The sequence below is a fragment of the Psittacula echo genome (genome assembly GCF_963264785.1).
Source record: "Psittacula echo genome assembly, chromosome: 5".
Lineage (NCBI taxonomy): Eukaryota > Metazoa > Chordata > Aves > Psittaciformes > Psittacidae > Psittacula > Psittacula echo.
Window position 1 is genome coordinate 51,127,965 of NC_137739.1, and position 25,949 is coordinate 51,153,913.

The following is a 25,949-nucleotide window of genomic DNA, read 5'->3' on the forward strand; positions in this document are numbered from 1 at the left end:
GAAGGATCGGAGAGAGGGATCTTCTACTTACAAAATGTGTTGTCATGTGAGCATCCTTCTGCCTTGACAGCTTCTCAGTATCCCTCTCCCCTCAGTAACGAGGGGAGTTCAGCTTCCTTCGAGAAAAACAGAAAAAGGCGTTAAAAATCTGCAGCTTCAGAGGGGCTTGGTATGTGTATGCCGTGTTATGTTAGGCTGATTTCTCCCTACGGGGGGGGAGCGGAGGGAGCTGGGGCTCAGCGAGGCACCGGATCCCCGGGAGTCCCCACAGAAAAGCCTCTGTGGAGGATGGGATCTCGCTGAAAGCGTCCCAGGGAGGCCGGAGCCGGCCACGTCGCGCTGAGCACAGAAGCGTTGGCGGCCTCGGCTGCCTCTCTGATCGCAGTCCGGCCGGCGGGGACGAGAGATGCCGCCGTGCCGATACCGAGCTCCCGGCTCTCGGAAGACACTTTCGGGAAGCCCCCGGCCGCAGAAGGAGCCAGAGAAGGCACTCATGGTGGGGGAGTCAGGGGTTGCCAGCCGCCTCTTCGCCGGGACCGGGGCTGCTGCCGTACAGGCCATTTGCTGCAGGCAACTCACGCCAAGTCCATTTCGTGGAGGAGAGAAGGCCAGAAGACCATGTTTGAGAGAAGGAAAGTAGCCGCTAGCTCGCCTCTGCAATGGCCCGATGTCGGGGTCAGGCAGACAGAGGTAGTGACCCCTGAGAGACCAGCCGTCGGCATCTGGGCAGCATGGTGCGGGAGGGCACGGTTCAGTCCCCCTCTCCGTCACTGAGGCGAAGGGGTGTGAGGGGAAACCCGGCTCTTAGCTGGCCCTTGCCGAGTCTCCTTCAGCCCCCCCGCTTTGCTTTGCCTAGACGGGGGGACCCAGCGGTGGGGCGCGGGTGCGTGCCGGAGCGGCTGCCGGCGGAGCAGCCGCACCTCGGGGAGCCCCGACCCCGCGCCCCTCGCCCTCCTCTCCCTACCGCCTTTTCCCCCTGGTTCTTCAGTGATTTCCTACCTGAAAAAAAAAAAAAAAAAAAAAAAAAATCTTTTTGCCAGGCAGGTCAGAAGCGATCAACAGGCTGTTGTGTCCTATAATGTTTTCGTACTCCTCTCGGCTCCCCCTGCCCTCTACCGACTCACTGTAGATGTGACCTTTGGTATTTCAGCCCACACTCAGCAGTTTAATGGAAACAAGTTGAGCACGTTCACTTCTGATAAACATTATCCTTAAACCACTGGAGACCCGAGCAGAGTAAACGAGTTTTTCCGACAGGACCACATCAGGAACACACATTGAGAACGGGAAAGAAACCAAATATCCAGGAGATCAGAGGCGGTCTCGAGGGTGGAGGGCTGGGAGAGGGAAGGAGGGGGAACAGACAGGTTGGAGGACACGGCGGAGAGGGGAGGAAAAGATACAGCTCTGCACATAATAGGTATAGATGGGGAGAGAAGCTGTCCGGGCAGTTTGGGAGAGCAGCCCTGGGGAGCTTCAGGAGTGGCAGGCGCCCGAGCTGGCCCCAGCCACTCGTCACTGGAGTGGGCTGAAGCAACGGGAGGGGACGCGTGTGCGGGGCAGCAGGCAGGCTGCCGGGGATCCCCTCTATCGACTTTGCTTCGGGGACAAATACGCTGTTAGTGCGGATCGGAAGCTTTAAGGAAACGCACCCCGTTCCATTGTTTAATTGCATAATTAGCTTAATTAAAGGTTGGATCCTGGTCCCACTCGTTCAATGCCTCCTACCTGTAAAATATCCAAAGCAGGTCAGCTCACAACACTGAGAAGGATTCTCGCTTCAGCAAATGCCTGCGGGTATTGCCTGCGCAGCACACCATCGCCTTCGGGTCATGGCGTTTGACGCGGCGATGTACGTGCGTGTGTGTGTGCCCCCTTTGCCAAGGTAATTTTATTTAGGTCAAGGAAGCACCCCGATTTACAAGTGTAATATTCTGAATGGGCAGCTCATAGTTCTGAAATAACCACAAAACTGCCGCAGAAAATTTGATGTTGTTGGGTTGTCTTTTGTTGCTGGTGTTTGGCTTTTTTTTTTTTTTTTTTTTTTTTTTTTTTTTTTTTTTTTTTCCCCAGTCCCTGTGAAGGAAACAGAAATATCCGCCGATATTCCGATCAAACAAAGAGCTACCTGAGAAAGACCCACGATAGCCGCTTTCCCACCACAAAACGTCTGCAACATGGTACTAATTTCTGCGCGATGTCCTGCAACATCCTGCTTGTTCCTAACTACCCGCACTCATTGCGATATGTGCAGGCTTTGAAATCTAGCTCAATTAATTTGATCTTTTCCCTGAAAATATCTTTCAAACTTTTCAATTAAAATGAACATTTATATAGTGTTCATGGACACCAACGACATCAATTTCATATTTTAGTCGCTGACATTTTGTGCACTCCTGTCACCACATTATTTCATTTCAATTTCTATGTATAGAGCCTGCACCTTCGAGACTCTATTAATACCCCTCCTCCCGAAAAAAACAACAAAACCCACAAAAAACCCCAGCCAACCAAGACCCCTGCCCAAACAAACAAAACCGAAAGAAACAAAAAAGATTCTTAGGAAAAAGGAAAAAATAAAAAGAAACCTGTGATAAATCCTTATTTGGAGCCGAGAAGGCGATGATCCTGTGTGCAGCCTGATGTACGCGGGATGTATGTAAGAGGCACACATACAAGCTCAGGGAGCAGGATCCGTACACCTAATGCCAAACCAAACACCCCTTCCATAGACACGGCGTGACCCACGCATACTTTTCTACCAGCTTTGCCTGTTTTTCTTTTAACTGTTACTACGCAGCAGTGCCTTTGATAAAGCTGAATCAGCAGCGAAGCGCTGGCACTTTGCAGCTCTGCGAGGGGCAGTGTTTGATGATATTGGGGACTGCAGGAGAAGCAGCGCCGGCCTCAAACGGCCAAGGAGCACCGGAGTCCCGATCGATGCCCGGGTGCTGCCAGCCCCGTCCCATCGCTTCCCGGGGCAAGCGAAGCCGCAGCTCCTTTCCCGATCGCTTTGTGGTTTCCACCAAAAATGATAAATCTCACGGCTCACAGCCTTCTCGTGCACCACCCGTGAGATGTTCGTTAGTGAAAAAGTGCTTTATTGTAACAAGACGACCGTATCCAAGGAAGAACTTCCCTCCCGCACCCGCGAAACCAACGTGGGGAAGCTGCGCGGGTGTTAAGACATCGCTCTGCTTCTGTCGGAGAAAGCGGGAGCCGTCTCTGCGAGCCCCGAAGCCCCTTCCCCGGTCGCTGACCCTGGGAGAAGGGCCGGGAGGGGCGACCCGCAGCCCGGGGAATGCCTGGGGGGGTGCCCGACGCTGCGCCCTGCTCTGATTCGCCCGCCCGCCGGCGGTGCCCCGGCCCCGAGAGGGCTGCGTGCTCGAGCTCCCCTCCGACCCACCACATCGCCGGCCCCGCTCAGCACCGCCGCTGCACTGACTGCGCTGACCGCGGAACTTACCGCCGGGCAGGTACGGAGGAGCCCCGGCGGCATGGTGGGGCCCAGGTGCCGGGCCCGGTGGCGGGGCAGAGCGGAAGGGCCGTCAGCCCCGCTCTGTCCGTCATCTCCTTTGGCCATTGGGAGGGCGGCTGGGCGGTGGGGCCGCCCCCGAGGGCGGGCCCGGGGAGCCTGGGGGCCGCGGCGCCCGGCCCAGCCCAGCCCTGCCCACGTTGCCCTGAGGTTGAAATGCAGAAGTCAAGGCTCTCTCCTCGGGAAGTAGATTTTCTTGTAGTCCTTTTCCCCTCCCGCCCTTGCTGCCTTCTCGGTGGAGCTCAAAGAGCTCGGGGGCTAGTGCAGCCGGGAGCGCGGGAGGCTGGAAGCCTGTCTCCGGGCACGGGTCTCCGACTGGGATTTAGGGCAGCCTCAGAGGTGTCCCGCTCGGAGGAATGGGTAAGTGGCCGGGAGCCGCAGGAGGGTTCAAGTGCTGTCAAGAGAGGGGGAAGCGCCCGTGCGCCGTCATGAGCCGCCGCCTCAGCTCCCTTATTGACTTTGCTCGTGTTCGTACAAGTTGTAAGAACACGTTAAGGGTCAGGAGCAGGGTTTGTTACTTGCTTGGTTTGTTATTAATGTTATTAGGAGAGTGCGAGGCCGGATCGCAGCCGAGTGGATGGCTGGAGCCCGTGGCACATTGTATATTATTCCTGACACCGATCTTGGTAGTTAACATTTTAGCACGTTTGTTTTACAGCCTGGTGTAATTGTGCTGTTAAGCTAGAGGCGCTAACAGCACCAGAAACTGTCTTTAAAAAGTTAGTCGCGACTCAGAAGCACCGCGTTGCCCGCCCTTGCCTCTCCCAAGATGTAAAAGAATTTCCTCAACTACTCTTCCTTCCTCCCCCTCCCCCGTCTTCGAAAATGTTTTTCTTTTCTTTTTGTTTTCTTCGTGTTCCTTTTTCCTGTGGCAATAAAGCTGATTTGTCTGTTGGAGCGATCTCGGTTTTCATCTCTAGAATGTGCTTTTTTTCAATACGCTTAATCTATAGTCTGGAGAGCTGCGACATTTGTTGCTACGGAGTTTTCTTTCCTTCTTTTCTTCCTTTTGTTCCTTTCCTTCTTTCTTTTCTTTCCTTCTTTCCTTCCTTTCCTTCTTTCCTTCTTTTCTTCTTTCTCTCCTTTCATTCTTTCCTCCTTTCTTTTCATTCTTTCCTCCTTTCTTTTCATTCTTTCCTCCTTTCCTTTCATTCTTTCCTCCTTTCCTTTCATTCTTTCCTCCTTTCCTTTCTTTCCTTATTTCTTTCCTTCCCTTCTTTCCTTCTTTCTTTCCTTCCCTTCTTACCTTCTTTCTTTCTTCCCTTCTTACCTTCTTTCTTTCTTCCCTTCCCTTCTTTCTTTCCTTCCTTCCCTTTTTACCTTCTTTCTTTCCTTCCTTCCCTTCTTTCCTTCCTTCCCTTCTTTCCTTCCTTCCCTTCTTTCCTTCCTTCCCTTCTTTCCTTCCTTCCCTTCTTTCCTTCCTTCCCTTCTTTCCTTCCTTCCCTTCTTTCCTTCCTTCCCTTCTTTCCTTCCTTCCCTTCTTTCCTTCCTTCCCTTCTTTCCTTCCTTCCCTTCTTTCCTTCCTTCCCTTCTTTCCTTCCTTCCCTTCTTTCCTTCCTTCCCTTCTTTCCTTCCTTCCCTTCTTTCCTTCCTTCCCTTCTTTCCTTCCTTCCCTTCTTTCCTTCCTTCTTCCTTTCTTTTCCTTCTTCCTTTCTTTTCCTTCTTCCTTTCTTTTCCTTCTTTCCTTCCTTCTTTCTTTCCTTTCCTTCTTTCCCCCGCCCCAATTCTGGGGCTATCCCGCTATTCTAACGAAGCGTGCAGGGAGTTTCCAGGGGATCTCCGGGCTGTGACATCTACCTCGCAATGATAAGCAGTTCGGGAGCCCCCTTTGAGCCATTCGCCGTGTCCGACGGCTGTATTTGTGCGTTTGCTTACAGAACCTGCCTTCGGGGAAGTGAACCAGCTCGGGGGGGTGTTTGTCAATGGCAGACCCCTGCCCAATGCCATCAGGCTGCGGATTGTGGAGCTGGCGCAACTGGGCATCAGACCTTGTGACATCAGTCGGCAGCTCCGCGTTTCCCACGGCTGTGTCAGCAAAATCCTGGCTCGCTACAACGAGACGGGTTCCATCCTACCGGGGGCTATCGGGGGTAGCAAGCCTCGGGTCACCACTCCCACGGTGGTAAAACATATCCGGACCTACAAACAAAGGGATCCGGGCATCTTCGCCTGGGAGATCCGGGATCGCCTGCTGGCAGACGGCGTGTGCGACAAATACAACGTGCCGTCGGTCAGCTCCATCAGCCGCATCCTCCGAAACAAAATCGGGAACCTGTCTCAGCAGAGTCACTACGAGTCCTACAAGCAGCACCAGCCACCCCCACAGCCTGCCCTGCCTTACAACCACATCTACTCCTACCCCAGCCCCATCGCTGCTGCAGGAGGCAAGGTGCCCACCCCTCCCGGGGTGCCAGCGCTCCCCAGCACCATGGCCATGCCCAGGACGTGGCCGTCCTCCCACTCGGTGACGGACATCCTGGGGATCCGCTCCATCACAGACCAAGGTGAGGAGGGGGAACCTGGGCAGCCAGACAGGGCCATCTCTTTTCTGTCCCCTGCTCTGGAGCTCCTGTCTCTCCAAGGGTGGGAAGGACGAGGTTCCGTGGTTGGTCTCGGGGCGCCTCCCGCGTTTGCCCCCAGCCCGAGGCCGGCGCTGAGCTTACCGGAGGATGCGCCCTCAGGACGCGGGCTGATCGGCGGCCCGTGGTGGGCTGAAGGGGAATCAGCAAGCGGTACATCTCGGCCCTCACCGCTGCCTTTGTGACCCCAGCAGTGGCGACCGGGGCGGGAGGGAAAGGCCCGGGATGCGGCGACCCCAGGGGCGCTGAGCTCCAGCTCTGCGGCCGCCCGTCCTTGGCCGAGGCTCGCTGCTGCCCTCCGGTCACAGGCGCCGCCTTGACGTTACTGAGAAGTCCATTTTCTCTAGTTTTCGCAATCAGGCCAAATTTGCTCCGGCAGGAAGTTCAAATGTCACCTAATTGCTTTCATTCTGATGGTGTATTTCCTCCGAAGCGGTGGTCCAGGGAAACCAAAGCCCCAGAATTTTTTTCTTTTATTCCTTCCACCTTCTTTCGGTTTCTCCGCCTGGCAACTGCGTCGCGTCTCCCAGCAGCTTGCTACGCTTTGCCGCAGAGGAAGGAACATTTTTTCCATTTCGGTCTCTGCCAGTGAAAGTGGTTAAAACAACAGTATAAAATAACCTTTGCCTACAGCGATCTCTGTGTCCTACTATTCCCTCCCAATTAACTGGGGGGGGGTGGTGGGGGTGGCCCTGTGATTTGTTTTCTGCGCTTTTTTAACGGCAATAATCCAGTTCCAGAAGCACTTCAACTGCAAACTGATCCTTTAGGCATTGCAGAATAATTTTATTTTTCTTTTCTCAAAAAGGTGGTATTTTCTTCCAAGTAACACACATCCATATAAGTATGTTTTATTTATATTCATACATACAAAAAGATACAACTTTTGCCCTTCTTCGAGCTCTGCTTCACGATATGAATTTTATCCTCAGACCACAGTGGCACAAACAATTGTGTTTCTGAGTCGACTTTAACAAACACACGTCTGGCAATCTCCGCTCTGTGCTGGGGAAGGGTAGTGTAGACAATGAACATTAAAAAGAAAGAGAACATTATCGTCACAGGAGAAATGGAGGTTGGTTGGTTTTGGTATTTTTTTTATTTTTTAGTGAGTTGCTCCTTTATGAACACCATATTGGCAGGCAGGCGGGCCTCTGACGGTACCGCCGGGTGCCTCGGTATCTGCCCGTCTCCCTCAGACCTCGGAGCTGCACACATCTTTCTGCAGTGTAAAACCTCCCCCCCTCCCCTTCTCAGCAGAGACTCAGAGCTGCTGCGCGGCCGATGCCGCAGATGGGGGCTGCTCGCCCTTGATTTATAGGATAAACTGACCTTGCTGACACGGAAAGGAAGCCCCTATTCATGGGAAAGTGTGAGATCAGCAGAAAAGGGCGCTCACCGAGAGAGCTCAGTTTCTTAAGACAACTTCAGATTTGTGCCTTTCCCCAGCCCTGCGGAGGGGCCGAGCGAAGCGATGCGGCGAGGCAGCCCAATCCCACGGCGGCCTAGCCGGGACCGCAGCCTCGCAGACTCCTACGGGGCCTCGCTTGGGGGCGCCCCCCAAATCCCCCTTTTCCTCCACTCCACTCCTCGGCTGCCCCGGGAATTCGCCCGCCTGCAACACAGCCCGGTATTCCCGCGCCGCGGCTGATGCGTGTGTAGATAACAGGACTTTAGCCCTCCCCCCTCCCTTTATTCTCTTCATCCCTTTTATTTTTCCGTTCTTTTACTTTTTAAATTTTAATTTTTGTGTTTAGTTTGTTGTGTTTTCTTGTTGGGTTGGTTTGGGGTTTTTTTGTTTGTTTTTGTTTTTGTTATCCCCCTTCCCAAACTTGTTTGGAGGCTGGCTCATCTGCATCATCAGGTTGATTTCTAATCAATCAGGGTGATTTCTAACAAGGGATATGGTTTGTCTTTGGACTCGCACAAGCACACATCCGAGGCGATTCCCGTGAGTCCCCCTAGGAGATCCCTGGGGACAAGTACCGGGGGTCAGCCCTTCCCGCCTGTGCAGGGGCGCTGGGACTAGCGACTCTGCTGGAGACTTCTGTCTTCCGCTGCAAGAAGGGACCTTTTTCCTCCCCGGATCACCTCTCTAGGGGTTCCCCCGCGGTTTAGCGAGGTGTAGCGGGCGAAGGACTGGCTCTGCCCCACAGGCTGCTTCCAGTGGGGAGAGAGAACAATTTCCAGCTCGGAGCGAAGTTCTCCGCACTCCGGCTCCTGCCTCTAACCCCTCTTTTCCCCTAATGTTTCCCAGCAGTAAGCGACACCTCGCCTTACCCCAGCCCCAAGGTGGAGGAATGGAGCAGCCTGGGCCGAAACAGCTTTCCCCCCACCGCTCAGCACGCAGTGAACGGGCTGGAGAAGAGCTCCCTGGAGCAGGAGGCCAAGTACAGCCAGGTAAAGAGAGAGAGGCAGGAGGGCGGGGGTGCACAGGGCCCCTGAGCTCCACCTCGGGCTTGAGGCTCTTGCCCGAGCTGCCACTCTTGGTTTGGAGCTGGTGCCGTCCTTCCCTCAGCTTTGGTTTGCAAACGAGTCCGCCAAGATTGGCGACGTCGGGAAAGAGCCTGGCTTCCCCCCTCCGCTCCTCTCTCAGCTCCCTCTCTCGGCACACTGCCGCAGCCCCCCGGCACCCGCAGCTCGCCTTTCTGCTGCCCGAGAGGCCGCCGGCGGGCGCAGGGCTGGCGAGGCGGGCAGCTCCCGCATTCCTCCCCCCGCCCGGCACATCCGCACAGCAGACATTCGACCCCCTGCCAGCTTCCCGCCCGCCGCCCGGACCCCGCCGCGCCGCCCACCGGGGCTCTGTCCCGGCCCGGCCCCGAGCCCCCGCCCTGGGCCAGGCCGGGCTGTCCCGGGCCGCGCCAGCGGCCACGTCCTGCCGCCGCCGCCCTCCAGGTCGCGGTTCACCCTGTCCGCAGCGTGTTCTGTAGGCAGGAGAATAATTTGAAAATGAGGTGTAATTGCTTCCTACATTAAGCATTTTTAAACGCTTAAGTAGACTGCGAATTTCCTACGTTTTAATTACAACACAATCCAACTGTTACTTAATAAATCTCTGTCTAAATCTTTGTACTTGCTAATCAAATCCCATGCCAGGAGAAAAGCTATAAAAGGCTCAACTTCTACTCGTTGGGAAAGCACAGGTTTCGAAAACTCTTTTTCCATGAGACGGAAGCGTTTCAAAACGCATCAGAGGTTTCTCAGATACATCGAGTTCCCGGCCATTCATTTGTTAACACTCCTAAAGAAGTCGAGGAAAACCCATGATCTCTGTGTAGCGTGTTCCTATTCAAAGACAGAGGTTTTGGACATATTTTTCGAGTTCTGTGTCTGGTTTTGGATTCCATGCCGAGGAGACTTTTGTAGTTTGTATGTAGTGCTGAGGGTAGATGAATCAGACCCTTTTGAATTTAAGATGTGGAGCGCAAACTATGGGAATACATGCAGTGTGGTGAAGGGGCAGAGCGGGAATTACTGTAGGCCCCAAAAGTGAACAACCACTTCACTGCATATATTGCCTTACAAACAATATGCCACCCTTAACGCTGTCCTGTTCGCTTTGTGTTACATTTTTCTATTGTCCCATTACTGTTCTGTTCATTTCATATCACAGAGAATGTGCACCATATTATAGCCATCACTTCATGGTTAAAGATAGAATTAGGTTTAGTGTTAATATTCATCCTTCCACAATTTTCTTTAAAAACGAAACAATAAAGTGTTAGCAGTCCTACTAAAAATGATGGAAATAGCTTGTCACTGTTCTGTTAAGAGCAGCTGTACTGTGGCTGTGTTGTCCTAGGTTCCAGGCTGGGTCTTCTGCGTATAAATCTGCTGAAATATTCACAGGATCCGGCTCATGGCTATAACCCATAGCCTTTGTTGGAATTTAATTTATCTCAATAGATGTGTTGAGGAACAATTGTTATGTAAATCAGGTTATTTTCGATGCTGGTGCTGGAAACTATTTTTATCTTTTTTCACTCTCAATATTTATGCTCTGTCTTCATAATATATCCCTGTCCTGCTGTCAAGATCAGTCTTACTTTAAAGTTTTGTTCAGCCTGAAAGATCACCTGATAAATGTAATATAGACGTCTTTGTTATTTAAAAATGAAGCAAATTGCTATTAATAAAATGGAATTCATTTATTGAAATACATTGTCCAGAGAGTTTAAAAGGGCAGAAAAGCTATATTTATTCAAAAGGTCATTTTCAGTACCCTGCTCACTAAGAGAAGTCACAGACAAGATTCCCCTTCACTCCTGTGCCTTAATAATATGGGTAAAGAAAAGTTGGCTTTGGAAAATTCTGACATATAGACCAAACTATTAATGTAGTATTCAGACTTGGTTACCAGAGAACTCATTCACATGTATATTAATTGCTTCATCTGTCACAAATTTATTATCTTGCTAATTTCGAAGGTATTCGGAAAAAATAAGGATGTGAAAATGTTACTTTTTTTTTTCTTCAGTTTTTGCATTGATATTTTTGCCAAAAGATTTGTTCCAGCCAGGTGGAAAGTGAAATTTATGAACCATATTCTTGCTGTTCATAGCACTGACTCACTAGCTGTCCGTTGGCTGAAGCGCAGCGAGTCTGGGGTGACAGCCTGTGACAGTAAAGTCTCACCAAGAGTCTCTGACCTCCTTGGATCTTTTCATAGTCTGTCACAATGCATACTGCTTTGGATGTAAATGGATGAGCAGGGGACAGGAGAGAACACTGGTTCATTTGTGAGAACCTAGCAAAAGGATACCTGGAATGGTGGAAAAATGGGGAAGCCACAGTCATAATTTATATGCTAGAAGGACTATGGTGAAATAGGCTCTGTCTTTGGACTTCAGGGTAAATGTTACTTTCCTCATCTCCTTTGGGCAAAGCTCGTTACAAAAGCTGGATCTTAAGAAGGCAGACACCACTTTTCCCCTAGAGAAGAGAAGTGACTGTTCTCTAATATTCCAGTTTTATGTCTGTACTACCGAAGTCAGAGGTGCCTACAAGAGGAGCAGAGCAGCAGGGAATCAAGCGTGCATGTTTTACTTAGGCTTTTCAATTACACAACAGGAGCAGAGGGAATGTGCTCTGAAGCACATTAACAAAGGATTTTGTGAGAGCAATAGGGAATTCTGCTGTTTCTAACAAATATTAGCTATACATTTTAAGCATCAGCAACATTCAAGGTTCACCTGTCCACAACTTGCAAATAGCTCCATAGCTACTAGGTGAGTGAAGAACTTGTTACCCAGCCTTAGTTATGGAAGATAATATTTTATTTCTCAAGTAATCTCCTGGAAAGTCCCTCTGCATGACAAAGATCAGAAAAATTGAGCCCAAAGAACAGGGTCTCCTGTACTTTTAAAATACATTTATCTGATCCCTCTTTTAAAATGATTTTAAATGTTTTAACATGTAGGATCCCACAGGGTTTTTTTCAGGCAAAACTCTTATTTGACATCCCAGATTTGTCAGCTGGCAGCCAGGCTGGTCTCTGTGATGGGTTAGAATGGCTGCATTTCACCCTTTGCCCAATGCATTAGTGGGAATTTGTCCTAGGACAGGACTCTACAAAAGGGGCAGGAAGACTTCACATTTTAGCCTCAGCAATACACAGTCACACTTGTTTAACACAGAACTGAACTTCTGGATGTGGAACATTATTCACTTTAAGTATTATGAATTTTCTGGTGTTTCTACGGCCTTTGTTTGCGATGTTGTTTGGTATTTGGGTCTGGGGAGTTGAAACTCTGCCTAGCAGACTGATTCTGTACCAAATATTCCCCAGGAAATCACAGAGATGCCTTGTGAAGTTTCTATTCATTTTTAATTACCTGATGTCCCAAGTTATTGTTTATACATAAGCAACTGCATTATATTTTCCTGTTGCATAATATCCACGTATTTGTCATACAGCTTTGCAAACAGTGACTGTGAATCAGAGAAACTGAGAAGGAAAATACATTTTTCTGAGAGCTTGATAGTTTTGGGTCATACACATTTCATACAGAGCTCAGTTGTACTGCAGTATTTGTACAGAGATGCACATTCAGGGTGGTGTTGGGGGGATGGCTTCTACAAATAATTGTAGTATTAATGCAAAGGATGAATATTCTGAGTATTTTATGCATTACACAGCTTACACTGAAAGCTGCATTAATTAAAAAAAAAGCAGCTGAAATCACTGAAATACAAACCCACTTGAACCCTGCATTTGAAATTAAAATATTTAATAAATATGTATCATATTTAAAATGCAGTTTTCAGACATCTGATGCTCATGACTTTCTGGACTGACATCATAGATGTGCAGACTGAAAAAAGATTGTGGTTTGCGTTCACACATGTATGAAAATGCAGAAGACCTGAAGTGTGTCTGTATGGGTTGTTGAAGCAAATAGATTTTTTTTTCTTAGTTATTTGCTGTATGCACTGCAGGAAGCAGATGGGCACATTGCCAAAGGGAGCTGATACTCACTAATGGGAAAAAGTTTGAAACTGGGGGGTGTCTAAGAGCAAGTAGTTATGCAAGCTTAGGGAAGGGTATGCTGTTCGGAGGCCTGAGCCCAAGCCTGCCGGAGTTGCTGAAAACACTCCCCCTAATTCAGTGTGTGAATGGAGTTTGAGTGAAGCCTTCCTCTGACATTCTTGTCAGATCCCAAGGTAGCAACCAGTTCACCTCTGTCTCAGCTGAACTTCATCAGCTATTAGTGGCTTGAGTTTTCGGCTTTACTGGAATAGCCCCCCTGTCCTTTGGTGTATTCTGACTGGTGTCATGAGTTTTGTATGCTGTAAGCAATAAAAGGAAGGCTCCATTTTAGAGCAAGTGATTGCAAATAAGTATGGGTGCAATTCTGGACAATTATTTGCACAGAAAATGTAGGCAATGTAAATATTTAGTTCCTGATCTTTGATTGTAGATGAACAATGAACTGTATATGCGGTAGCCAAAGCATCTGTATTTGTTTTTATCTGCAATGCTTAGAACCCACAACATATGGTAACTTCTCTGGGAATAAGGTGAAAATGTAACCTTAAGTGTTATGACCCTCCTACACAGATTATTTATTGAAAAAAATAATTAGCAGATATATTATTTGGCATGCTATATTCTAACTCAGGATTCCAGCAGTTTTAGTCCTGCTACGGGTCTGTGCAAAATCCACCTATGGTAAAGGTCCAGACCTTCTGCTTCTCACTTGTGACTGTGAGGAAAGGAAGAATGTGTTGAGGAGACTCGCTTATTTGCTTTCTTGCTGTAGTACCTAGCAGTATTGTTAGAAGAGTTCCTGTCCAGTGTAAGGGTTCATACCTTGGCTTGGAGACTGTCTGGTCCTGTGTCACTCTCATTAGGATCTCCAGACCAGTGCCTCTTATCAAAACAGTGCCTCTTATTAAAACACTGTTACTAAGATGGCTTGCTCGAGGTCTAGGCGTCCATGTCATTGCATGTTGTGGGTCAGGGGCATGAGCTGATCCCACTACATGCACCCGATTCCTTCCCAGGTGATCTGGATGGCACCCCATTCGAACCCCATTTGTGAGACCTGCCTCTTACTGGCCACCTGCTTCCACGGCCAAAACACAGTGCCCTGCCCACCAACCCACATGGCTTCAGGGCACTCCACCGGGATGAAACTAATAAAGAAAGTCAGAGAGGTGAGTGAATGGTATAATGACACTCAAACTGCACTCTGAGCACCCTGTGCTCCAAGGGCCCCAACCCACCAGGAGCTCTGCCTCGACAAACAGGAGCAGTGACTGAAAAGTGAGAGTGGTGGGAGATACCTATCACAGCCAAGTAGCACTGTGCCAGGGGCAGGGGGATTAGATAGGGCTTGATCTGTTCAGAATTCTTGTGCTTCCAGTAGAGTGGGAAGTAAACAAAGACTGTATGGTGTGTTTGAATTTGTTCTGGCAATTTATCAGCTCTCAGGAATTGCCTGCATACCTAGTCATAATGGCCATGGACATTCAGTAATTGATGGTCTGTGATTTACCCTCATTAACTTACCAGCTTCCCAGTAACTGTTTCTGCAGCTTCAGAGATTTGTTAGATGAAGGGGAGCACTGTTTTGGTTCTCCCTGAAGAACACGGAGAGGTCCCTGCACCTTTATTCTCCTGCAGAGGACAAAGTGGGGACTTTACCACTTTGACCCCCTATTTGCCTAGCTTCTAGCCATCAAGAATACCTTTAATGTTTCTGTAAGTCTCCTTCTTCCAACTTCAGTTTCATTTAAATAACACCATATTGAAATGACAATATATTGTTAAATATATTAATGTCATTTTGTCATAGAACCTTTTGGCAATGCATTATAGGTTTAACCATCAGTGTAGAAAGAGCAAATGTTTATTCTTTTCACTGTATTTGCCTGCTTAATGTCCATGTGTGCCCTGCCTGGCTCCAGATTCTGCCAAAATACCGAGGGGGAATTATTGTGCATATCTGTTCTAAAACTATTGGAATCTGTTGTTAGTTCCTACTTAGGGGAGTTTGCTTATATAGCGTGATTTTTTTTTTTTTTCCTGAGCTTTCCTTTTGTCCTTGTAAGCCCAGTGTATCTGTCTAAGGGAGACTTGAATTGTGTCTTCATAATTAAAATCAAGCTTTGTGATCACAGCAAACAGAATTTGTTTTACTACACTTTGAGGTAGTCTGGTTGTGAGGTTAGTTGAAAAACAGAGTATATCTGAACACTGTCGTGGTTTAAACCAGGACAAAGATACAGCATCTCCACTGGAAAGGCATTTGTATCATCCTTCCTAAACTGGAGTGTGAATGGAAAGCAACCACCCAGTGAACTTACAAACCTTGCACAATAATCTATGTTTGGGAGACACTGTAGGTGGACATACTGGTGTGTGCTTGGTGTTCTATATGTGGTAGATCTCATGTTACTGTGAAAACAGTCTAAACCTGTCCCTTTTCTGAAGGAGCATTGCAAACCCTTTCTCCCCTCTTTTCTCTTGAAGGGCTCTTAGGTTTTAAAAGAACCTTCGTCTGCCTTGTCTCCATCATGCCTTTTTCTCCTGCCTCTCTTTTTCTCTGTTTTTGTAGTGGATTTCTCAGTCTCCGAGAAAGAGTTTTTGGTTGTTTCTTGATATTTTTTTTTTTTTTTTTCTGCTTTAGTTTGTTTTGGAAAGACATAAAATGCCCCTGGCTCCTTTAGGAAAGGATCAGTGATGGTGTGTAAATTCAGGTTACTGTTACTATTTCCAAAACTGGGGTTTTAATTTCCCTGAAGAGGCTGAGATTTAAAATTTGATAAGAAAATATAATTAAGAGTGCTCTTGATGTATGTTGCAGCTATAGTTAAAGCATTCAATTGATATTATCTGATTTCTGTATTATTCAGTGCAGCTGGGGATGCCTATAAGTAAAGGAAACAACTAAGTTAATAAAAAAGCGCATTAAACACGTGGAATGAGATCTGCTCATTATTAAGGGAATGAAGATCATTTTAGAGGGAAGTAGTGTGATTTTCTCATGCAGTACACTGCAATGCATTGAACTTAGTAACAGGAGTAGTAACTGTAAAGAAAATGGCATCTTTGCAAGAGACGCTGCATAGATTGGGTAACTAATTACATTTGGAATCTTATAGGACTGAAGCAAGCAAATAACTCTGGTTTAATTGTGACTTCAACTAGAATAGCAGCACTGTTTCGCACAATTTACAGTTAAAGAGAAATATTGTAATTCTCTGTTCTTGAAAGGTCTCTTTCCGTTTTTCAATGCCCAGCCTTTTGGGAATCAGCCCAGCTCAGCTGAGCAGCAGACTGTAAACTTCTTGCCCATGTGTTATTTTAAAAGCTCCTCAATTTCAATGTATTACCACTGTTCAGTCTTTCTTGAATATAAAGGCATAAGTTTCAAAGTAATACCTACAAATTTTTCCCCTTCTGTTTAAGATTTTTTGGATGTCAAAATTATTGAATGACAATGTCCTCATTTTTCAGTCTGTTTTATTCTTTTCTGCTTCCAGTGAAGTTAATAGAAAATTAAAGGGGAAATATGTTCACTAAAATAAGTTCATCCATCTAAGAATTTGGATATGTAGCCAAATATGAAAAGATTTTTGCAAGAATTTCTTCCAGCATTATAAAAAGACAGCAAACACTCATTTGCAGGGACAATTCTAAGTTATTCACATGCAGCTTAGCAATTTTATTAATTCGTTTTAAAAAAGAATTTTAATAAAAAGTGTTATCATCAGCTGGAGAAATTTACTCCATGCTCACTTTTGTAATCCTTCTTCTTTAGGTAACTCTGATCTGTGTAGACATGTTAATTTTAGTGGGACACTGATCTGAATGAGTGTTTGTAGGATCATGTAATTGTTCCCATTGACGCTGTAGCACTGGATAGCAGCTTCAGAATTTAGTTCTAATTTAGTTAACTACAATTTCTACCAAAATATTGTTTAAGGTTATTAATTTAAAAACCTGAAAAGAAACATAGGTGTATTATGTACATCTTTAGGTAATACCATTTTCCTAAGTGACATTTCCATTACATGCCTGCCGCTGCAGATGTTTCACTTGGAAAATTTGTTTACTCTTCCCTTGGGACCCCATATGTTGGTTTGATTTATAAATCATATTTAACCACCAATTAAAAAAAGAGATTTAGCATGTTTGCTTCCTTTATGTTTGCAGTTTGTGTTTGATTGCTCCTAGTCTTGTTGCCATAACCTTTTTGACTGATTATGTGCACGTCACTAAGAACATGAGATATCCTCTGGGTTTTTAAAGTAATTTGCTCTTCTGATTGAAGGACTACTCAGCTCTGTTCCCTGCTATGCTTTTCGCTTGCTACGGAAAAAAACGACTTCTCCAGTAGTTACTTTGTGATTGTGTTTTCAGGACATTCAGAAAAGATTCAGCATTTCCAGAAATCGGTTTAAGTTTTTCATTTTGAAAAATGAGCAGGGCGAGGGTGTCTGTCTGCGGAGCTACTGTAGCATCCTGCAGCTCAAACCATGGCCAGCACCCCCCTTTGCTGGGGAGCTGCTGCTCTCAGAAACAGTTGTGATACCTCTGCAGATTTGTTTCATTTGCTCTCGGGGAAAGACTTCGTGCTGGAGGATCAAGGCAACGCGCTGAGTTTGCTGATCCAAGGACAGGAAGGATTCGTTCCATCCAAATCAGTGTTAGAATTGAGAAATACAAATGAAACAGCAACCTTACTCACCAGAGGTGTGTTCCCCAGGTCTTGACACAGGGGGAACTTCTGCTGACTCCAGCAGGGGAGTTTGGGCTGAGTCATTGTCCAAACTCATTAGGGCTGGTGAATTGGGCAACTGGAGTGTTTCTTCAGAAACACTTTTTTTCCATAGACATCTAGAGTACTCCTACAAAACATACACTCTTAGTCTATGCAATAAATTATATATATAATAAAAATATTGTAACAATTATACTAAAATGGACAAATGATTCAAATAATTTGAAATAATAACTTTAAAACAAGAATAATTTAAATTCTTTTGGACACTCACTTTAGAGTTGGGCTATAAAACTGAGGTGGCATCCAGCTGTGGTATCAAATGTGCTCTCTTTTATATTCACATAAACTTGACATGAGGTGATTTGCATTATTGCTATTAATGATAACTAACATAAATACAGGTCTGTGGTTTTGAATGGTATGGCTTTCAGACATTTTCTGAAATACTTATAGAAGTCACATGGGAAGGGATCAAAGGAGATGGTTTAATTTTGATACTGAGAGAACATACCTAGCAAGCAAAAGGCCAGAAAAGGAAAAGTAGATTAAGGGATGAAAGAAAACAAAATAGTATCAATTAATTACAATATAGAATTTGGATTTATACCATGATGTTTGAAAGTGGAATTGACCTTGTGCATTTCTGTTGTACTCGTATGACTAAGGCAGGAGAAAAAAAAAAGTCAGACAGTTTCTCTGACATGGGTTGATCGGGAAATTTGTCCAGAAAGCTCGTGCACTTTTGTCTCCCTACCATGCAGGAGAGAGGAGGCTGAAGCTGTACGACGACACGTTATACCAGCGTAACCTTCATAACAGAAATCAGGATGTGTGTGGTGGTTTCCTCTGGTCTAGAGAGGAACTGTTCTGACTTTTAGGAGTCCAACATGGAAACTACTTGTTCCAAAGGCAAGTTTTAGATTTGCTTTTCATCCACCCACCTCCTTTTATGTCACAAATCCCAGACTGAAAACAACAACAAAAAAGTAATCTCTCATTAGTATTGTGCCTCAAGTGTCTAAAACTAAAGATTCCCTCTGTTAAAACTACTGAACTAACTCCTTCACTGGTGAAAATACATGCAGTCCACTTGTTTCAGCAGAATCATTTTATGTGACTTAAAGTAAGATTTTATGTCCACCTTGGCTTTGAATTCTGACCTGGATATTCCTTTCACTGGCACTGGTGTATATCAGCAGTTACTTGGCAGAAAGGCACTAGACCCGACTTGCGATCTTGACCCCACTGCTGTTGTTTTGCAGATATCTTTAGGAGAACATATTTAACTGAATTTGCGAATCAGTGGGAGGTCATGTGTTCTAGGCTCTAAAATCTGGAAATTCTTATTCCATCAGTTATCTCAAAACATTGATAGAAACAGCAATTCAGAGCAAATGTTTCTTTCTGGTCTTTGTAGAAGCCAGACAGTGCTTTCAAACAGGAACCCTTATCACTTGCACAGCAGAGGTTCTTGTTCATTTAGAGCTACATGTTTGTTTGCTTGCTTTAAAAAATTAGATTTCCTTTGAAAACAGTGGTTTAAATTAAGGAAAAAAAATATTTATAAAACTTAAAAACCAGGTTTAAGAAGCTCTGCTCTTAAAACAAGTTCTAAGGGTTTAAAAACCCATAAACGCCATGGGGTTCTCACACTCCTAATTATGAATGTTTAGATTTTGATGTTCATTTCCTCCTATTGAAATACTGCAGGATGAATTATTCATCCAGTATATACAGGGTCACGGAATTTAATCCCCCCATTTATTTTAACTAAATGTCATGTTTGTAAAAAGTGCCAGATTGACAGGCAAGATTCAACCCTTTTGATAACCTACACTTTGTATCTAAAGCTGTTTAGAAGTAAAAACTCTTGCGGTTAAAATTATTGGGTCAAGTCCTTCACTGATGAGAATCAGAGGTGAAAATCAGGATTTTTTTTGTGTAGCAGAGTTTTAAATCACATAAAGTGAGGTTTTCTCTATCTCATCAGTTTTAAATTTGGGCCAAAGGAGGCCTGTGGCTGCTTTGCAGGTATGGCTTAAACCTCCCCTGAAACAGAACTGTGCTCCATGCTGGGCCAGCTTTTTCCCATCCCAGTGATGCCTGCTTTGCTGAAGGCACCTACTGGCATCCACATGATCATGGTTTTGAGCAGCAAAGCTTTGTAGCACTGGAGTAAAAATAAGAATGATTCATTAATTCAGTGAGGCAGCAACAACAGCTTTCCAGCAGTGGTGGCTCTTGATAGGTCACAACTGGTAGTCCCTACAAAACTGCCTCCATGTCCCATCTCAGTAGTCAGGGCAAGATCTTTCTCACTTTTAAATTGACACTATAAAAACAACAGCTATCACAGTTGTAAATTAAGTAAAGGGATGTAGGTAAAAATGTTCTGTCTGTTATAAATCAGGATAGGCATTCTTTTAAATTAGGGTTTTACAAAAACTAGTAAATCTTTAGTCAAGTCCTATCTGTTTTATCAGTAACAACCCAAGTAGCACCTCTAGTGTAATTCAGTAACAGACTAGGGCTTCTCTAGTAATTACAGTTCAGAGACTTTAATTTTACTTTCTGCCATTAAGACCACTTAGGAAGGCCACACAATGATAAAAAGAAATAGTGGAACATGTATGTGATTGGATTAATTATTTATCAACAATGTCTGCATTAATGTGAGCTGTTCAGGAGCTCACGTTTGGCCCAAATCATGTCAAGTGACAGTTTCTGGCCTCTGGCAGCCTTCTCTGTAGGAGCTGCAGGAGACAAGGACATGGGCTTGAGCATCAATGGACCAGCAAACAGGTGGCTTATTGGCACATTGCCTGACACAGATCTAGCCTGTGCCCACTAGCACATGGCCACACACTGCTTCAGTGTGGGGTCAGGCAGGGCACAGCCCAGGGGTCCTGTGCGATAGGTTGTGTGGATGAGGACACCCAGTTTTCGGCAGAATTGAGGACACAGTCATCACCTCCGGGGATTTTTTTTTGCTAGGACGCAGCATTGGACATAGTGGGAAGTGATTTCTTGAGGACCAAATGTTGCCTTTCTTTATCCATACACTCTTGGTGTGTGATGGGGGGGTGGGGAGTGGTGCTCAGCAAAGGTATTCCATCAAGCAATCAAGCAAGCCTTGGCATAATGCATCACTATGCTCCACTTCGATTACAGTCTCATTCTTTATCAAATGAAAGGTTGTTAGGTCATCTGCCTTTTCTAAAGAGCTCTAAGTGGAAGTGTCAGTGGTTGGAGAGCATCCTACAGCAGGGCAGCCTGTACAGCATATGGGAAGCATTCTCTTTTCTCTATGGCAAAGGAGGGCTTTGGCTTTTCCCAGAGCCACACATGGTAGAGGGGAGCAGTGACAACACAGGAGGCTGGAGGAACATACGTCTTCTTTGCCAAGGGCTCATGGGACGTGACCATTCATAGTGGGGAATCCTACTTAAAATGGAGCTTCCAGGCACAGCCTTGAACGCAGTGCTTGGTACCAGTCTACTTGGGAGTAGCAAGACTGGAGGAGTAAGGTAGCCTTGCAGAGTCCAGAAAACCTCTTCTGAGCTATAGAAGCTGGAGGTTTGTGCTGTCTCAATAGCTATGACATTCTTCAGGGACTTGCCCCAGGCCTTTTCTCCTTCCAGGATCCCTTTGGGGATTCTGTACTTCTCTGTGCAGAAGACTTTTGGGCTGTGGCTTTTGATGTCTCAGTGTTACAACCCAGCTTTAATGGCTCTGCTGCATTTGTGCAAACATTTTTGTTGCTGTTCATTAGAAAAAAGCAGAGGTGTACTTGTTTTTGTTTCATATTCCTCTGAAAAGCACTTTACATTGGAAGAGGCAGGGAGCTTGGGGAACAGCAGCTTTTTAGGGCCTGTCACACTTTTTACTCTCCAGTAAATCCAGTGAAATAATTTTCAATGTGATTTAAGAAGTGTACTAATTTACAGTGCAATTATATGAAGGTTTGTATTAATTAGTACTGTTGCAAACACTGATATTTATAGCTGAGGCTAAAGTAGAATTCTGAGACACGGTAGGGGACGTGTAATTGGAGTTGAAGGTCAGGTCACATATTTGGATTTTCAGAAGAATAAGGCAAGCTCAGCTTCAACAAAGTGTTTATGGATTTGGAATGACAATTATGTTGCTGCTGCAGCTGTATGTTTTGTACTAATTAATATACCTATCAGAGGCTTCTGGCTGGGATCCCATCACTGTCTCCTGCTGTTTTAGATTGCTGTACACATTTATATTGACTCCAGCAGGATTACTGCTTGGTTTCCCGAGTGGCAATGAGAGGATAGTCCAGCCAGTGAAATTGTGAGTTACACTGGTAGGAAACTCACGTGCTTGAAACCAGGCCAGTGCCGTTTATGGAGGTAAATACTGGAAATTTGGCAGGTGCAATCCAGACAGGAATTGAACAAGTGAAGTGTTAACATCAAGTTCTAGCAGAAACAAAAGTCTGTTTAATTTTTTAACTCTGCATGATCCAGGTTAGGCCAGGTTCTGCCAGGTAATTAAAAATGGCAGACGCTACATGATTTGCTGAATTGATACCTGTTCTTTCACATTCACATAGAAAACATTTCTGGGAAAAAAATGCTACCCCAAATCCTAAAAAAAATAAACACTACCCAAGTTGAAACTTAAGCAAGATAAGTGATCTTTGTTTGTACTTATTCTGCTGAAGAAGCATTTACAGGGTGTGAAATAAACCACCAAACACTTTTTATTTAAATAAGGAGTCATTCATTGTGAAATCCTACCGTGGCAGACTGAAGGACTCTCCCTTCTCTGTTTAAATAGAAACCCTTCTCCTCAGACTAAGGAAGGACCTAGGAAAATAGCTCGCAGGAAGGGACCCAGCCCTACAATTGTTTTGTGCACAGAAGCCCCATTGAAACCAGAAGAAACTGTGAGCAAAGAACATTTGCAAGGCTATATCCCAAGTACCTAGAAAACGCATTTTTAAAAGACATCATCAATAATAATAATATTACCACTCTAGCTGTGACTCAAGCCCTGAGCAAACAGTTACCAAAGAGTTTAAGATGTTCCCACCTCCCCCTGCTGCTTGTTACCTCCCCGCTCCGGGGAGCGTTGCTCTGGGATCTGCACATGTCCGCTGCAGCTCAGGGCTGAGCCCACCCTCCTTCGGGTCTGGCACTGGCAAAGTGGTGGGATGGACCCATCTCTCCTGCTGCTGATATGGCCATGGTCACTGAACATTCAGCTTAAACTGCCCCAGCACTGCCTGCCAGGGCCTGGCTACAGTGGCCAGCATCACATGCAAAATTTGGGAAAGGTAGGTAAATATTAAAGCCAACCTGCTCCAGCCCATGGGACTCATTTCCAAGAGGATGAAGGTGCTCAGTGAGAGAGACGGGACAAACTTGTCACAAATACCTCCAGCAATACCTCTCAAATATAATGACTAGATGCAATCATGGGCTTAAGGAGTCCATAAACAACAGCTTGCGGGAAGGCAGGCAGGTGCGTGGACAGGCTCTGTGGTTCCTGCCCTGTTCTCAGTGTGTGCTCCCTAAACATCTGCTGCTGGTTCCTGTTGGGGACAGGCTGCTGGGAGAGGTGTGCAGGGCTCATGTGTGGTGGCTGGCCTTAAAAGCGAAGCACAAGGGGGCCACTGTACCCCTGAAATCTAGGGGACTGATTATGGGTGGCTCCCTGGGCATCCACATAGTTGTTGTACAAAGCCCAAGCAGCATTTTTACAGGTACCTTATTTTACAGCAGATCTGCTGTCTTACTCTCTTAGAAATGTTTTTCCCTTTCCTTTCAGGCACCCAGTGGCCTCCCTGCAGTCAGCAGTTTTGTGTCAGCACCAGCCATGCCTCCCTATGCAACACCAGCCCAAGTGTCACCTTACATGACGTACAGTGCCACCCCGTCCGGCTACATGGCGAGTCACGGCTGGCAGCATGCTGGAGGCACCCCACTGTCCCCGCACAGCTGCGACATCCCCGCCTCGCTGGCATTCAAGGGCATGCAGACGGCCAGGGAGGGCAGCCACTCCGTCACAGCCTCTGCTCTCTGATACAGGAGCTGGTCCAGGACCACCACGAGCCTGCTGGGTGGTTGTCCCCTGAGCCTGGCTCACAAACTGCTCTCTTCGTGCTGGAGATACCTGGCATTTCTCCTCATGACTTGTCTCCTGTAAGGCTTTTAGGATTGAAAGCGCCAAAGACATCAGAAACTGACAGAACTGTGGTGTTGTGCTCTTTAGGTAAAGACCTTGCATCCCTCAAAGGGCTTGTGGAGTCTTGTCCCACTCTCTCCTGGTCAAACCACACATATTTATTCTTAATCATCACAGACTTTCTAAATGTGCAATTGTTATTAAGATTTGTGTAAAATCAATAAAGAAAAGTCACCTCAGAAAATTCTTCTATGCCTTGAATCAGCAAAGGCGGTTAAATGGGAGGTGTTTGCCAACTGCCTAAAGAACAATCCTTTCATCAACAGGGTTATACAATCCACTGCTATTAAGAGATCACTTTTGGTTGTTTTGTTGGGTTTTGGCAATCAAATATAGAACCAAGGCAACAGGCGGCTCTCAGATTCTCCTGGTATGTTGCCATTGTCAGGCAGTAGTAATACCTTTGTGTTTTTATCCATTTGTAAATATAGGCTTTTAACAGCATTTTGTTTTCACCTGCCAGTACATTTATTTCTTTTTCTAAGTTAAAAAAGTTTTTGACTTTCTAGCTATTTTTCTGTGTCTCTGCACGGTGAGGTGACAGCCTCAGGTGATGAGGTTTAGGTAGGGTTTTTTTCATTGTGTTTTTGTGCCTACAGTAGAGACTTCAGCATCTCATGAAATACAGTTATCTCTTCAGCAGAAGATTCAAATCCAACCGAGTAACCCTCCCTGAGCTAAATGGAGTCTTCCAGATTCGTGAAACTCCACATTTGTGTTAAGCGTACAAACAGAAATGGGTTGAAAATATCTGAACAAACTGAAAACTGTAGGGGAAAATGCCATTAGAGTGCAGCCTGTGCAGAGATGCTTATAAAATCATGTCAGCCAACAAAACCGCTGAGGAACAGAATTGTACCATCACTGTCGGCGCACTTGTGTCCAGCATTATTGGCCCAGGATTATGTTGTAATTTTTTTTAAGAGGAAGTTGTCTTTAATTTCTGCTTTAATGAATGTAAAATATGGCTCTTGGTAAAGTTTACATTGTTCTGAAGCATTTTTTTTCCCTTATAGGTATACTGGTGGTGGTGCTACAAACACAGATATTATTTAATATTAACAAATTCCCCTTCTACATTTCTGTATCCATTGGCAAGTACTCTGTGCCAGTTATTTTGCTTTAAACTTTAATCCCAGGAAAGCTAACGTACTGATCTTTGAAAATTTACCTGTTTTCCTTGGGCAATAATAAAGTTCTGACTATTATTCCAGAATGCTGTAGGTATGTTCAGAATATGAATGTGGAAAAAAAAAAAAAAAAAGAAGCCTGGTGTGACATTTCATATTCTTCATAGGATATTAATATATTTTGTATTTTTATAAATGTTGTGCAATAACTTAAATTACACTAGAGACAGTTAAAGCAGAGGAGAAAGCTTCATTCTTAAAATATTGCTCTATCTGCATACCATATTAAACATTCATTCAGTGGGAAGGTAAAATACAGTCCCCTCCTAAAATACAGTCCTCTCTTTGTGGATTTCCAGCTTTCATCACTGAGACAGCTGTGGGGAAATTTTCATAAGAATCTAAGTAACCAGTTCATACGTTATATACAGTATATCCACTGCAATTTAGATGGACTCAACTGGCTGCTGTCACCTTTGCTTTTTGCAGTAAAAAATAGTTAATAGAACTGGATTTTTATAAAGAACACAGGTATTATGGCCCTAAGGAAAGAAAGATCTGATCTCGGATGTGATCCTGTATTCTTCAGCCTCAAAGGCATTCAGCAGCTGTTTGGCTTTAATGAGATGCTGAAACCCTTGTTACTCAGTGGAACACATTTTCCAAGAATGTTCCTTTGAAACCACTAAAGGTAACGTGCACACAAGTGCATTTCCAGTCTGCCACACTGTTAGTGATATGATGGATGTTATTCTGCTTTTATGCAGCTGTAGATGGAAGTAAGATGAGCCTTAACACTATGGAAAAGAAATTGCTCTAATTCTAGACAAGCTCTTCACTAAAAATGAAATGGAAAAGGAAGAAAGATAACAAAAAGATCATGAATGAATAAATTACTAAGTTGGCAACAGGATCTTAGCTTTCAACCTAGTTGTTTTACTGGACTGTAGAATTATAGAATAAGTCTACCTACTGTTACCCATACAGCACAAACAAGGTGCATCAAAGGAGAAAAAAACCCCCAAAACCCAACCCCTTGAAAAAAAGGATGAGAAGCCTTGCATAGCATGGCTTTTTGAGCTCCAGGAATTCACAAACCTGTAACAGAGTCTGCCTATGTTAAAAGTTTTCAAAGTTTTCCTGAGCAGTGAGAGGTCACTTCTGGAATAAAAGCCATCTTTCTGACATTCCCATGAGGTATTAGTGTGTTTTGAGAGATACTTAAGAGAGACAGACCCTTAGCTTGTATCAG

At 45.5% G+C, this 25,949-nt stretch overlaps 1 protein-coding gene across 1 annotated transcript; it reads left to right on the top strand.

The window, feature by feature from the left end:
• Positions 1-3,963: 3,963 nt before the first annotated feature.
• On the top strand, positions 3,964-23,405 carry PAX9 (paired box 9; the record flags this gene model as incomplete). The annotated part of the gene is made up of 5 exons (XM_080618210.1): positions 3,964-4,015; positions 5,350-6,039; positions 8,375-8,514; positions 13,621-13,773; positions 23,151-23,405. 5 exons carry the CDS (start codon positions 3,964-3,966, stop codon positions 23,403-23,405), a joined length of 1,290 nt encoding a protein of 429 aa, XP_080474336.1.
• Between the last annotated feature and the right edge of the window lie 2,544 nt (positions 23,406-25,949).